Genomic DNA, 16,331 nt, shown 5'->3' with positions numbered 1-16,331 from the left:
AAGCCACACTTAATTACCTAAACTGTTTATCACCTTTGTCCAAATCTTCACCTCATAACACATGCTGTCTTTATTTTCACCTTCACAACTCTGCTTATGTGTCTTCCCACCTAAAGCCAATCACTCAACAATGTGCTCATTTAACCTGTAACTATTCTTCTTCATCCATCTTGAAACTCAAGGAAGCTGAAGAAAACAAACTGAATAGACTTAAAAGAAAGACTTGAGTTTAGGTCTATTAAACAATAAGATGTGAGGACAGGGCTATAATCTTCATATCCTCAGAAGACAGCAAGTGGCTGCAACTTACAGACCCTCAATCAATGTCTAAAGAGTTGATGAGTGAATGAATACTTTTAAAAAATGAAATCTTAGCTCTGCTCTTACTAGCTATATATCTAACCTCAGTCAAGCCACCTGACTTCTCTAAACATCAATTTCCTCATCTTTAACATAGACTATTGTTTTATAAGCAAAGCACACTGCTGCTTTATAAAACTGCAATAAGTATTAAATGTGATAAGAGCTTTTCACTCTACTAAGTAGTATATATACATCAGGTATTATTACCAAATCCCTATGAATAGCTCCTCAATAATTTGATCTTTAGCAACTTCTTCCATCCCTCAATTCCTATTCCCAAATTCCTATGACATGTATTTTAAGAACCTAATTATTTTTGGCCATTAATTGCATCCTATCTTAAAAGAAATCTCTAGTTCTTTTATGGTATAATTGTGTAACTCTTTAACGGTAAGGTCCAGATCTCATTCTGGCTCACAGTACAGGCACATGGTTGGTGCTGAATATGTATACATGACCTTGCAAAATAAATCAAAGAGCAGGAACTTTGGGTGTTAATTTGGTGCTTTAAAAAGCGAACCCACCTCCATTACTGGCAACAGAGAGGACACAGAGGAATATCAAGGGACTAAACAACCCTATCACTACAGTCCTACAGCCCAGCTGGCAAGTCTCTAAGAACTCTGGTTCTGTTGTCCTCTGCCTCAGAGCCATCTGCCAAATTACAAGCTGGCTTCTGCAGAGTCTGGGGCTTCTCTCTTTCCCACAGAGTCTGGGGCTTCTCTCTCTCCTACAGCCTATCCAGAACCCACTAACACAGAAACTTCAGGATTTCTCAGACCTCTATTAAAAACCCCACTTTAGACAAAAATGGCAACATATTGATCTTTTCTGTCATTAAGAGTCAAAAAATCATATTTATGAGCATGGATAATGCTGAATTTTACGAGACAGAATGAATTTAGCCCAACATTTCATTTTATCATATGGGAAACGTTTAAAAACAGGAGGGAGGGAGGTTAAGTAATGTATCTACAATGAAATGCAATAAGAGAATTTTACCCAAGATTTTTATTGAATATTGATTAGGATATGTGACTAATTTGACCAATGTTTTAAAAGGAACAAGAAAAATTATACAGTTGTTAGAAATTTTTAAGAAATGAAATAATTAAGATTTAAGACCAAGTTTAAAAAGGAGAAGTCATAGTTCTAAACAATTATTAAATAACTAAAAAGAATGCCTCAATAATAAATACCACAGCTTATCTACTAAATGAAATTAAAACTAAAGGAAAAAGCAGTATGATAAAATGTGAGAAACATGAATTAAATTATAAACAGATGTCAACTTTTATATGACCAATTTTAGTACAGTAGAAACATATAGATGGTACCCAAGAAAAGGGTAATGTCTTAATGTACTTCTGAATGACTGAAGGATCAATGAAAAAATTAAGAAGGAAGTTGAAAAATTTCTTGAAACACATGATAATGGAAACACAACATACAAAAACCTATGAGATAGAGCAAAAGCAGTACTAAGAGGAAATATTGTAGTTATAAGTGCCTACATCAAAAAAGAGAAAAAACTTCACATAAAAAATCTAATGAGGCCGGGCACTGTGGCTCATGCCTGTAATCCCAGCACTTCGGGAGGCCAAAGCAGGTGGATCACCTGAGGTCAAGAGTTCGAGAACAGCCTGGCCAACATGGTAAAACCTTGTCTGTACTAAAAATACAAAAATCAGTTGGGCATGATGGCACATGCCTGTAATCCCAGCCACTTGGGAGGCTGAGTCAGGAGAATTGCTTGAACCCAGAAGGTGGAGGTTGTAATGAGCCAAGATGGCATCACTGCACTCCAGCATGGGTGACACAGTGAGACTCCATCTCAAAAACAAAACAAAACAAAACAAAACAAAATCTAATGATGCATCTTAACAAGAAAACCAAGAGCAAGCCAAATACAAAATTAGTAAAAGAAAAGAAACAATAAAGATCAGAGCAGAAACAAATGAAATTAAAATGAAGAAAACAATACAAAAGATCAATGAAACAAACAGCTGGGCTTTTTTTGAAAAGTTAAACAAAATGGACAAACCTTTATCCAGACTAAGAAAAAAAGAGAGAAGATCCAAATAAATAAAATCAGAAATGAAAATGAGACATTACAACTGATACTGCAGAAATTCAATGGATCATTAGTGGCTACTATGAGTAACTATATACCAATAAATTGGAAAATCTAGAAGAAATAAATTCCTAGACACATACAACCTACCAAGATTGAACCAGGAAGAAGCCCAAAGCTTGAACAGACCAATAATGAGTAATGATATCAAAGCCATAATAAAAAGTCTCCCAGTTAAAAAAAAAAAAAAAAAGCCCCAGACCCGATGGCTTCATTGCTGAATTCTATCAAACATTTAAAGGAGAACTAATACCAATCCTACTCAAACTATTCTGAAAAATAGAAGGGAAGGGAATACTTCCAAATCCATTCTATAAGGCCAGTAGTACCCTGACTCCAAAATCAGACAAAGACACATCAAAAAATAAAACTACAAGCCAATATCTCTGATGAATATTCATGCAAAAATCATCAACAAAATACTAGCAAACCAAATTCAACAATACATTAGATCATTTCATCATAACCAAGTGGGATTTACCCCTGCGATACACCGATGATTCAACATATGCAAATCAATCAATATGATACATATCAATAGAATGAAGGATAGAAACCATATATGATCATTTCAATTGATGCTGATAAAAGCACCTGACAAAATTCAACATCTCTTCTTAATAAAAACCCTCAAAAACTGGGTATAGAAGGGACAAACTCAACATAATAAAAGTCATATAGACAGACCCACAGCTAGTATAATACTGAATATGAAAGCACTTCCTTTAAGACCTGGAACACAAGGATGCCCACTTTCATCTCTATTATTCAACACAGTACTAGAAGTCCCAGCTAGAGCAATAAGACAAGAGAAAGAAACAAAGGGCATCCAAATTGGAATGGAAGAAGTCAAATTATCCTAGTTTACAAATGATATAATCTTATATTTGGAAAAACCTAAAGACCCCACACAAAAAACCTATTAGAATTGATAAGCAAATTCAGTAAAGTTGCAGAACACGAAATCAACTTACAAAAATCAGTAGCATTTCTATATGCCAACAGTGAACAATCCAAAAAGGAAATCAAAATAGTAATCCCATTTATAATAGCCACAAATAAAATTAAATACCTAGGAATTAACCAAAGAAGTAAAGGATTTATATAGGGAAAACTATAAAACACTGATGAAAGAAACTGAAGAGGACATCAAAAAATGGAAAGATATTCCATGTTCATAGACTGGAAGAATCAATATTGTTAAAATGTCCATACTACTCAAAACAATCTACAGATTCATTGCAATCCCTATCTAAATACCAATGACATTCTGCACGGAAATAGAAAAAACAAAAAAAAAAAGCTAAAATTTATGTGGAACCACAAAAGACCCAGAATAGCCAAAGCTATCTTAAGCAAAAAGAACAAAACTGAAGGAATCACATTACCTGATTTCAAATTATACTATAGGGCTATAGTAACCAAACAGCATGATACTGGCATAAAAACAAGACACACAGACCAATAGCTGGGATTACAGGCACACACCATCATGCCTGACTAATAGACCAGAAACAAATCTACACACCTACAGTGAACTCATTTTTGACAAAGATGCTAAGAACATACAAGAACATACACTAGGTAAAAGACAGTCTCTTCAATAAATGGTGCTGGAAAAAACTGGATATCCATATGCACAAGAAAAAAACTAGACCCCTATCTCTCACCATATACAAAAATCGAGTCAAAATGGAATAAAGACTTAAATCTAGGACCTCAAACTATGAAACTACCAAAAGAAAACATTGGGGAAACTCTCCAGAACATTGGTCTGGGCAAAAATGTTTTGAGCAATACCCTACAAGCACAGGCAACCAAAGCAAACATGGACAAATGGGATCACATCAAGTTAAAAAGCTTCTGCACAGCAAAGGAAACAAAGTGAAGAGACAACCCACAGAATGAGAGAAAATATTTGCAAACTACCCACCTGACAAAGGATTAATAACCAAAATACATAAGAAACTCAAACAACTCTATAGGAAAAACTAATAATCTGATTTTTAAATGGGCAAAAGATCTGAACAGACATTTCTCAAAAGAAGACATACAAATGGCAAACAGATATATGAAAAGGTACTCAACATCATGGATAGTCAAATAAATGCAAATCAAAAGTACAAATAAGATATCATCTCCCCCCAGTTAAAATGACTTACATCCAAAAGACAGGCAATAACGAATGCTGGTGAGGATGTGGAGAAAAGGGAGCCCTCGTACACTGTTGGTGAGAATGTAAATTTGTACAACCACTATGAAGAACAGTTTGGAGGTTCCTCAAAAAACTAAAAATAGAGCTACCACACAATCCAGCTATCCCACTGCTGGGTATATGCCCAAAAGAAAGGAAATGGGTATATCAAAGAGACATCTTCACTCCTATGTTTGCTGCAGCATTGTTCACAATAGCTAAGATGTGGAAGCAATCTAAGTGTCCACCAACAGATAAATGGTAAAGAAAATGTGGTACATATACACAATGCAGTACTAATCCGCCATAAAAAAGAATAAGATCAGCTGGGCGCAGTGTTTCACACCTGTAATACCAGCACTTTGGGAGGCCGAGGTGGGCGGATCACGAGGTCAGGAAAATGAGACCATCCTGGCTAACACAGTGAAACCCCGTCTCTACTAAAAATACAAAAAATTAGCCGGGCATGGTGGCACACACCTGTAGTCCCAGCTACTCGGGAGGGTGAGGCAGGAGAATCGCTTGAACCCAGGAGAAATAGGTTGCGGTGAGCAGAGATCGCGCCACTGCACTCCAGCCTGGGCGACCGAGTGAGACTCCGTCTCAAAAAAAAAAAAAGAATAAGATCTTGTCATTTGCAACAACATGGATAGAACTGGAGATCATCATGTTAGGTGAAATAAGCCAGGCACACAAAGACAAACTTTGCATGTTCTCACCTATTTGTGGGATCTAAAAATCAAAACAATTGATCTCATGGACACAAAGAGTAGAACGATGGTTACCAGAGGTTGGGAAAGGTAGTAGGGGAGTCAGAGGGAGGTAGGGATGGTTAAAGGGTACCAAAAAATAAAAAGCATGGGACTGGATGCAGTGGCTCATGCCTGTAAACCTAGCACTTTGGAAGACCAAGGCGGATGGATCACTTGAGTCAGGAGTTCGAGGCCAGCCTGGGCAACATGGCAAAACTCTGTCTCTACAAACAATACAAAAAATTAGCCAGGCATAGTAGCATGTGCCTGTAGTCCCAGCTACTCAGGAGGCTGAAGTGAGAGGATCCCCTGAGCCCAGGAGGTCAAGGCTGCGGTGAGTCATGATCGCCCCATTGCATTCAAGCCTGGGCAACAGAGTGAGACTATCTGATAGCACAACAGGGTGACTATAGTCAATAATAACTTAATTGTACATTTTTAAATAACTAAAAGAAGGTAACTGGATTGTTTATAACACAAAGGATAAATGCTTGAGGGGATGGATACCCCATTCTCCATGATGTGAATATTTCACATTCCATGTCTGTATCAAAACATCTCACATACCCCATAAACATATACACCTATGTACCCACAAAAACTAAAAAGAAAAAAAGAAAAGGTAAATGTCCCCCAACAATGCTCTTTTCCAGCTGTTGCGACTTATAATCCCCCTCCACCACACCATCTGATCCACTCCTAGCCCTAGGAGTCCTTGATGGATGGACTCACAAAAAGAGGGTGAAGAGCAAACTCTTTTGGCTCCTCATCACTTTCACCTTCCCAACTTCCAACATCTATATTAAAAACACCTTGTAGTTGTAGAACAGTCTCTTTAGAACCTGCTTCCAGATCCCTCATTTCTCTCTCAGTTCAAGTGGTGAAGAAATGACTAGGACAGGCTGAAAACTAGCCATCAATGAAACTTAATTTACTGTCCCCACAAAGATGTACTATGAGCACCATGAGTGAGCCTATCTTTTGCTACTGTGTCTAAATGACACCCACACACACGCGCATTAGCAATAAAAAACATATGTAGGATATGAAATGGGGGCTATAAAATGGATGTGTTATAGGAGGAATTGTGTTCCCCTCAAAATTCATATGTTGAAGTCCTAACCTCCAGTACCTCAGAATCCAACTGTATTTGGAGATAGGGCCTTTAAAGTGGTAACTAAAGAAAAATAAGGTGATATGGGTGGGCCCTAATCCAATTTGACTAATTTACTTACAAGAGGAGGACATCAGGACACAAATATGGTCATGCACAGAGGAAAGACTATGTGAGGGTATAGCAAGAAGGCAGCAGGTCATCTATAAGCCAAAGAGAGAAGCCTCAAAAAAAACCAAACCTGCTGCCACCTTCATCTCAGACTTCTAGCCTCCAGAACTCTGAGAAAATAAATTTATGTTGCTTAAGCCATCCAGTCTGCAGCATTTTGTTATATCAGCCCTAGTAAACTCATACAGCGGCTTTGCTCCAAGAAACCACATTAAAAAAAAAAAAAAAAAAAAAAAACTTTAGGTACATGTTCAGCCTCCTCCCCATTCACATATCTCACAGTAGAGAGTTTAACTCCTGGATGGCCAGCAGAAATGGATGGAGTGAGACACTCCAAATCTAGGGCACAGAGCTCACCAATCTGTGGACCTCTCTCTGTGTAGGAGAAAACATCCTTTGCATCCCATCTCTTCTCATTTCCCTTGCTTATAAAACCATTGGTACACATAGCACTTAGATTCTGTACTTTGAGATACATTATGGATTAAACAAAGTAAGCTAAAAACCTAACCAATGGGAACATAATATATGATCTGAGGACTGCCAGAAGTATTTGTGAAATAAAGTCCAATTCAAACACATGATTATATTAATAAGCCTACTATCATTTTAATCTAAGAGTTTAGTAAGAATCACCTGCCATCAGGCCAGGCATGGTGGCTCATGCCTGTAATCCTGCACTTTAGGAGGCCAAGGCGAGTGGATCATTTGAGGCCAGGAGTTAAAGATCAGCCTGGCCAACATGGTGAAACCCCATCTCTATTAAAAAGACAAAAAATTAGCCGGGTGTGGTGGCACATGCCTATAATCCCAGCTACTCGGGAGGCTGAGCTTGGGAGGATGACTTGAGCCCAGGAGGTCTCCACCTGCACTCCAACCTGGGTGACAGAACCAGACCCGGTCTAAAAAAAAAAGAGAGAGGGATGATTTCTATTTTAGTATGAATTAATAGGTCATTTTAAAAATGTTATCCTAAGAAACTTCTCTAGCAGTACATTTCACATCTTAACTAACATGACAATGTCACTATAGAAATTTTATTGGAATTACCCTTGAATAAGATAATGCATGAATATCTGGCATCATAAAAGAAACATTACACTTGAATTGAAAATTAGGCATTCTATATACCATACAAGATAGACTGATATCTGCTAGGGTATCAGAAAAAAGTTTCATGTTTCATGTGTTTCTGATTAATAATTACTTTAAAAGATGAATAACTCAGCAGCTATTGTATCCGAACTGAAAGGAGGAATCATAACTCACCTTTATGCATAGGAGTTGATCCATTATCAGCACGCTCATTAATATTGATTACTCCATCTTCTACTAATTTCTTAAGCATCCCCAAATCACCCTTAAAGGCAGCCACATGACCTGGAAATGCTAAAGCTATGAATAAAAAAATTCAGCATTTCAATAAACATAAGAGTTTATTCTTTTCCCTGTCTTAAGCTGTCATATATTTCAGGTTTCAATATTTTCTCAAATATAAGGCTGTTGTAATCGGATGAGTTCAGTTGATGACTACCAGTAAAAAGAGAATTATAAAATGAGATTATTACTAATCATTCTACTCCTTTTCCCCTCAGGACTTCAAACATGCCAGAAGTATTGTACCAGGACAGTTTTTAGCCATGTTCTCTTTCTCTCTCATACCACCACAAAACACAGGGGATGGTCATTTAAAACCCTTTAAAACCCTTTGTATAAAGACACACTTAGAAGCCGGGCGTGGTGGCTCATGCCTGTAATCCCAGCACTTTGGGAGGCTGAGATGGGTGAATCATTTGAGGTCACGAGTTCAAGACCAGCCTGGCCAACATGGTGAAACCCTGTCTCTACTAAAAATACAAAACTTAGCCGGGTGTGGTGGCTCACGCCTGTAATCACAGCTACTCAGGAGGCTGAGGCAGGAGAATCACTTGAACCTGGGAGGTGGAGGTTGCAGTGAGCCGAGAGTGAGATTCCATCTCAAAAAAAATAAATAAATAAAGACACACTTGTTCTCATGGCCTGCAGTTGCACAGACCTCTCCTTCTCTGCTTATAAGATAGTGAAAACAGCAAAATAGACTAGAAGCAAATAAGAAGTCTGTATGTGCACACACATATAGAGTCATCCCTTGGAATCCTAAGGGTTCCAGGACCCCCAAAGATACCAAAATCTGTGGATGCCCAAGTCCCTTATATAAAATGGTATAATATTTGCATATAAACCTATGCACATCCTCCCTCCCATATACTTTAAATAATCTCTAGGTTACTCACAATACCTAATACAATAGAAATGCTATGTAAATAGTTGTCATACTGTTTTGTTTTGTTTTGTTTTGTTTAGAGGCAGGGTCGCACTTTGTCACTGAGGTGTGGTCACAGCTCACTGTAACTTTGAACTCCTGGGCTCAAGCAATCCTCCCACCTCAGCCTCCCGGGTAGCTAGGATTACAGGGATGCACCATCATGCCCTACTCTTGCTGGTCTTTATTGTATTCTGTCTTACTGATCTGTATGTCTGTTTGCCATTACTACACACTGCCTTGATTACCATAGCATTATAGTAAAAGTCTTAAAATCAAGTCGTGTAAGTCCTTCCAACTTTGTTATTTTAAAAATATTCTTTGGCTATTATAGGTTGTTTCTTTCCATATGTAAAAATGAGAATAGCTACATTTCAGATGCATTGAGAGGGTTAAATTATGAATTCTTTGGTAACCAAGTATCAAGAAGATCTTATTTTTAAAAAAGACAAAACAATGCAATCCTTACAAGTGCTTACTATCATGTCTGGCATTTTTAGTAAGGACTCAGTTTATGTAGTTACTATCATTAAAGACATTTTATTAAGCATCACCTATATGCTAGGGATCAGGTTAGACACTTCCAGTTGTGTGCGTGTGTGTGTGTGTGTGTGTATGTGTACATATGTATGTGTACAGATGTACAGCTGGCCCTCCATACCTGCAAGTTCCACATCTGCAGATTGAACAGATGGAAAATATTTGAAGGAGAAACAAATAAAAATAACAATACAACAATGACAAATAATGCACATAAAGAACAATACAGGCTGGATGCAGTGGCCCATGCCTGTAATCCCAGTGCTTTGCGGGGAGGCTGGGACAGGAGGATCACTTGAGGCCAGGAGTTTGAGACCAGCCTGGGAAACATAGTGAGACCCCAACTCATATATATAACTAAAATATAAAACCACAGAATGGAATGAAAAATCTAAAATAATAGTTTACCCTTGAGGAGGAAGAAAAGGTAATGGTATTAGGGAGAGAGCGCCAAAGGGCTTCAACTCTATATTTTATTCCTTTTTTTTTTTTTTTTTTTTTTCCAGGATGGAGTTTCGCTCTTGCTGCCCAGGATGGAGTGCAATTGCATGATCTCAGCTTACCACAACCTCCACCTCCCAGGTTCAGGTGATTCTCCTGCCTGAACCTCCCGAGTAGCTGGGATTATAGGCGTGAGCCACCGCATCTGGCCTCTATATTTTATTCTTAAATTTAGTGATTCACTGCTCATTATGTTAATCTTTTTTTTTTTTTTTTTTTTGAGACAGGGTCTCATTTTGTCACCCAGGCTGGAGTGCAGAGGTACAATCACGGTTCACTGTAGCCTTGACTTCCTGGGCTCAATCCATCCTCCCACCTCGGCCTCCCAAGTAGCTGGGATTACAGGCATGCCTCCACATACAGCTAATTTCTGTATTTTTTGTAGAGATAGGGTTTTACTATATTTCCCAAGTTGGTCTCAAACTTCTGGGCTCAAGCAATCCACTCACCTCAGACTCCCGAAGTTCTGGGATTACCGGCATGTGCCACTGCAACCAACCTCTACACATTTTTGTCTAAAATATTTCATAGTAAAGAATCTAGATGAATGTATAGACAACGATATGTAATAAATTTTAATATGTTATATATTAAACATGTTTATATTTTTACATATAACGTATATAACATTTGCCTTATATCTTTTCCTATTTCATTGATTCTACTCATTATATTATCATCATCATCATCACATTATATGCTAGAACATATAACTTAATTACTTACTTTCCTGATCCTCTAGGTCTTTTCCTTCATACTCAGCTCCCTGGATAAACTGTAAAATGTTCTGCTTGAAGAACCTCTGGGCCAAATCCAATACATTTTCTCCATTATCATTGAAAGCTTTTAAAACTTGCGTCGCACTGCTCATTCTACTGACTAGGAATTTGAAACAGTGAAGGTGGCCTTCCATGGCTGCTAAGTGAACTAGAGGAAAGGAAAAAAAAATTAATTTAATTTTTATTTTTTAAAATTTTTATGTATGTATGTATGTATTTAGAGACAAGATCTTGCTCTGTAACCCAGGCTGGAGTGCAGTGGCACAATCATAGCTCATTATAGCCTCCAACTCCTGGGCTGAAGTGATTCCCCCCACCTCATCCTCCCAAGTAGCTGGGAGTACAGGCAGGAGCTACCATGCCTGGCAGAATTTATTTTTTAAATTGAAACTAAAATAACTTGAAAAAAGAAATAACACATTAGCTCTATTCCTCATAGGGAGATGACTATCCCTGCCCCAAATGACAGGAACACGGAGAAGAGACCTTTTTCCCAGCTTGCATTTCTTTACACAGTCAGCCTTCTAGTCACTTCAAAGCAGTGAGTAAATGGTTGAATAGTTACACTTACCATGAGTCTATAAAGACCAGATGAGGGTCACCGAAGAGCAGGCCCAGAAAGTTATCTTAGAAAGTGAAATCCCAATTATGCAGTTTATAATTACAGGATAAAATGCTTATTATGTAAGTAAAATAAATAAGTAAAATTTAATATTTTGGGAAGAAGTGGAAGAAATAAACCAATAGTCACTCTGCAAATAAGAATATTATAATATTTTATCACTATGCATTTGTCACTTTTCTATAATAATTTATTCTTTTTATTATAAACAAGAAGAATGGAATGAAATGCAGACTAGGTATATAGACTGACTTCAACATTTATAGCCTTTCAGGAAATAACAGAAAAGGTATTTTTTAAAGCTATAAAAAACTAAAGAAAAAAACAAGAATGCCATGAACAGACAAGAAATTTTAAGGAATCCCTGAAAGAAAGTATATTGGATGAGACTCAGGGACAGCCATAACCTAAAACTTCATGGAAAAAAAAAAAAAGGAATGAATCTGGAGTTGTTACAAGCTTTGAGGCAATGATTACAAAGACCAAGACAGTCTTTACACTTAAGAAATGACCGCTTGGGAAATAAGCCCAATTCACATATCTTGATTATGGAGAGGCAGGGTAATGTCCAAGTGGCCAGTATAATTCAGGTGAAACAAGAAGTACCAGAAAAGAAGTCCAGATAAGACAAGTTGCTGGCACATATCAATCTATCCTCCCTCAGCTGCCCCTCACACTAGGCCCTGCCCCCCTGAAACTTCAGATTCCTCTAACTGCTTACTCATCATTTACACTTAAAAGTCTTATAAGCATTTCTAACATATGTCAAAAGTTGAGCTCCTTAGCCTCCTCACACACATTTACCTTATATTATCTCCCCGTCTCGGTTAATGGAAGTTCTCTCCACATTGTTCAGGCCCATAAGCCTTGGAGCCATCCTTGACTCCCCTTTCCATTACTCCCCACATCTAATCCATCAACAAATTTTACTGGCTCCTTCAAAATATATACAGAACCTGATTACTTCTCACTACCTTTGCTGCCTGTATACTGGCCAACCGAAATAGTAGCCTGAATTATTGCATCAGGTTCCCAACTACTCTCCCTATTTCTTACGCATGCCACTACCGCACCCTCAACTGCAGTCTATTATAAACACAACCGCAAAATGATCCTTTTATTTTTGTTTTGAGACAGGGTCTTGCTCTGTTGCACAGGCTGGAGTGCAGTGGCGCAATCTTGGCTCACTGAAACCTCCACCTCCCGGGTTCAAGCGATTCTGGTGCCTCAGCCTCCCAAGTAGCTGGGATTACAGGTGTGTGTCACTACGCCCAGCAATTTTTTGTATTTTTAGTAGAGACGGGTTTCACCATGTTGGCCAGGCTGGTCTCAAACTCCTGGCCTCAAGCAATGCACCCGCCCTTGGCCTCCCAAACTACTGGGACTACAAGCATGGGCCACCATGCCCAGCCCAAAATGATCCCTTTAAACATGGGTCAGATCATGTCACTCCTGTGATCAAAACACTCCAATAAAGCTGGGCGTGGTGGCACATGCATATAGTCCTAGGTATTCAAGAGGCTGAGGCAGAAGGTTTGCTTGAGCCCAGAAGTTTGAGTCCAGACTGGGCAACACAATGAGAAAGACAGGAAAGAAGGAAAGAAAAAACAAACAAACCCTCTAATGGCTCCTCTTACTTCTCCAACCATAACATCTAATACTCACCCCCTCACTTCTGTTGGAACTTACTGACTTACTATTACTCATACACACCACGCACATCCCTCCCTCAGGAGATTTACACTTGCTGTTACCTCTACCTGAAATGTTCTTCCTCCAGGATATCCACAAAATCTGCTTCCTCAACTCCTTCAGGTGTTTATCCAATTGTCACTTCCTCAGTGAAGGCTTTCTTGAGGACTTATTTCAAATTTCATGCCCTCTAATACTCTCTACTCTCCTTTCCTACTTTACATTTATCTAAACACATATCCCTATATAATATATATTTTGCTCATTTATTTAGATGATTACCTGTCTCTCCCCTCAGCACCACATGTAGGCAGGACTTTGTCTTTTATTTGCTGTAATATCTCCAGCACCCCAAATAACTAACACATAGTATGTGCTCAATAAATGTATGTCAAAATTAATAAAAATTTTTGAGAGGGTTTCTAGTTCCAAAATGGCCCTGAAGAAGCAAGCTAGTTTCACGCTCTATCAAAGAAAACAAAAACAAATATACAGCACTGAGATTATCACTAGCCCAGAATTCAAATATGAGGATGAGACAGGTCCTGGGGCCACAGTCAAGTGAAAAAACTCTGAGCAGACAGTAAGAGAATTGGACTTCCATATCCAAGACATGTCTCCCTCAATTCTGCCCAGCACAAAGTTCATGGAAATTTCTCCCAACTCACAGTTTTTATACTGGAAAAAGTGAAATCAAAGTAAACAAGCAGCTTCCCTATCATCTTGGGCTCCCTGGCAGAAGACCTGTCCCTGTCTCAAGCCACAGGAAGCACTGGGAGTGCCTGAAGACAAATATATCCCTAAGGACAGCCAGAGACAAAGGGGAGAGGTAGGACTACCATCCTCAGTCCTGGAAACTCTGCTCTGTAACTAAGCCAAAGGAGACACCAAATCAGAGTGGCTGTTCAGCATCACCATACTAAGGTTCTTTCCACAGGTCCCCTGGGCACAAACTGCTAGCAAGCGTTCCCATACTGCTGAAATATCCCATTTAGGACCTCCCCAATTTGGAATGGGCTACACTCTGATGGCTTATTTACTAGAGTCAAGGCAAACCTGAGCATAAGGTGCCATTTAGGGCCAAAAAGGAGGCAGAGACCTACCTGGAAAAAGAAAGAAAATCAACAAGAAAATTACAAAGAATCTCTATACAAACATACCCCATAAAAACCAAAAGAAGCCAGCCAGAGAAGACTGGAAAAACTAATCCCTCAATGCAAAGACATAGATGTACATCCATAAGAAATCATAGCAAACAGGGAAACAAAACCTACCCAAACAGACAAAGCAATAAACTACTGACTGACTCTAACAAGATGGCAATATGTGAGTTCTCAAAGAATTCAAAATAGCAGTTTTAAGGAAACTTAGTGATCTCAAAGAAACCTAGAAGAACAATTCAGAAATTGATCACAGAAATTTAACAAAAATATTTTAAATAATTTTTAAAATCAAACAGAAATCTTAAAATTGAGAAACATATTTGCCAAACTAACAAATTCATTAGAGGCTCTCAATAACAGAATGGATCAGGCAGAGGAAAGAATCAGTGAGCTCAAAAATAGGCTATTTGAAAATACCCAGTCATAGGAGAAAAAAAAATGGAAAGAAATGAAAATCACCTACAAGAAATAGAAAATTATCTCAAAAGACCAAATCTAAGAATTACTGGTGTTCAAGAGAAAGTGAGCAAGAACAAGTGGTAGAAAGCTTATCCAAAGAAATAATAACAGAAAACTTTCCAAAACTTGAGATAAATATAAATATCCAGAAATAGTAAGGTCTCAGAACACCAAACAGATTCAACCGTAGTAAGACCACCCAAGGCATATAATAATCAAACTCTCAAAGGTCAAAGACAAAGGAAGGATCTTAAAAGCAGAAACAATAAAGAAACGAATAACATATAAAGGTGCCCCAGTTTGTCTGGCAAAAAAAACTTCTCAAGAAAAACCACACAGGCTAGGAAGGAACAAGACATTTTCAAAGTGCTGAAAGGAAACAAAACAAGACAAAACAAAACCCTGCCATCCAAGAATCCAGCAAAGCTTCTTCAACTATAAAGAAGACAGAAGGGCTACCCATTCGGGACCCCTTCCACGCTGTGGAAGCTTTGTACTTTCACTCTGCTCAATAAAGCCTATAGCTTTTTCTATAAGTCCGTGACTCACCGCGGTCAGCCACCACACCAATTCTTTGGCATGGCTAGGTAAGAACCTTAGGCATTACATTTTGGCGAGCCTGCCAGGAGTGTCCAGGAAAGGCATCTAGATCGTCACGTGGTGAATACAATCAGACCTCTTTCACTTGCTATTCTGTCCTGTCCTTCCTTAGAATTCAGAGGCTAAACTGGGCACCTGTCAGCCACTTAAAGGCAATTAGCACAGCCGCCAGACTAAAGACACAGGTGTCAGGCTGTCTGGAAAAGGGCTCTCTAACAACCCCCGACCCTTCGGGGTTGGGAGCTTTAGTTGGCCTGGAACCAGTTCCAACTCTTTCACTTTCCGTGGTGGTCCCAAAGTACACCTGGGAGTGCTCAGCGGACGTCTTAGTCTCCCAGATATCCTGGTTGAGACAATGGTCCCACCAGAGGCTCCCCCTGCATGGGTTACTGAGTGTGAGACAGCCACATCTTCTGACTCCTGCCTCCTGGATGCTAATGTCTGCCGGCTAGACTTCTTTCCTCATCTTGCAAGCAAGGTTATTCCCACTAGGCAGGATCAAGACTCCCTATTTAGAAGTCTTGAATTCTTGGAGTGGCACCCGGAAGATCCCTGTTCATGGTGCCCTCCAGGGTTTAGGCAAGTGTCACCATTTGATGACCATTTTGAAGGGCCAGTTCCCTACCATAGCGTATGGTCCCCCACATCAGGACAATTTAAAGACAGGTAATTTTCATGTGGATAGTAGAAGTCTTAGGGCATTTCCTCCATTGCTCCCCAGATAAACTTTCCCCTTCCTTGGGGCCTCTCAAGTACAATCTGTGGTGCATAGGCACAGGTCTTAAAGCCATTGAATTGTTGTTTCAACCATTCAATAACTGGTGTTGGAGGGAAGAAAATATAGTCAGTTGGGACACAGGATACTGGTACCGCCTTGAGAGAGGGGCTTACTCCCTTGATGGCAAGTGGGGACAGAGGCTAAAGTACAGCAGCTGTTCTCTTGGC

The 16,331-nt window shown here is 39.0% G+C and overlaps 1 protein-coding gene across 9 annotated transcripts in view; it reads right to left on the bottom strand.

Moving 5' to 3' along the window:
• Positions 1 to 16,331, bottom strand: part of ANKRD42 (ankyrin repeat domain 42) — a 69,031-nt gene that overhangs the window by 27,078 nt on the left and 25,622 nt on the right. For all 9 annotated transcript variants that reach the window (XR_010147098.1, XR_008537804.2, XM_009423642.4 and 6 more), the window contains 2 exon segments: positions 10,798 to 10,998; positions 7,998 to 8,123 (listed from right to left, as the gene is read on the bottom strand). Coding sequence is in view for 7 of the 9 variants with exons in the window: in XM_009423642.4 (XP_009421917.1) it covers positions 7,998 to 8,123; positions 10,798 to 10,998 (327 nt within the window). In the remaining 2 variants the exon portion in view is untranslated.

This window comes from Pan troglodytes, chromosome 9, assembly GCF_028858775.2.
Source record: "Pan troglodytes isolate AG18354 chromosome 9, NHGRI_mPanTro3-v2.0_pri, whole genome shotgun sequence".
Lineage (NCBI taxonomy): Eukaryota > Metazoa > Chordata > Mammalia > Primates > Hominidae > Pan > Pan troglodytes.
The sequence above is the reverse complement of the archived record's forward strand: the minus strand, read 5'-3'. Positions and strand labels throughout refer to the sequence as shown.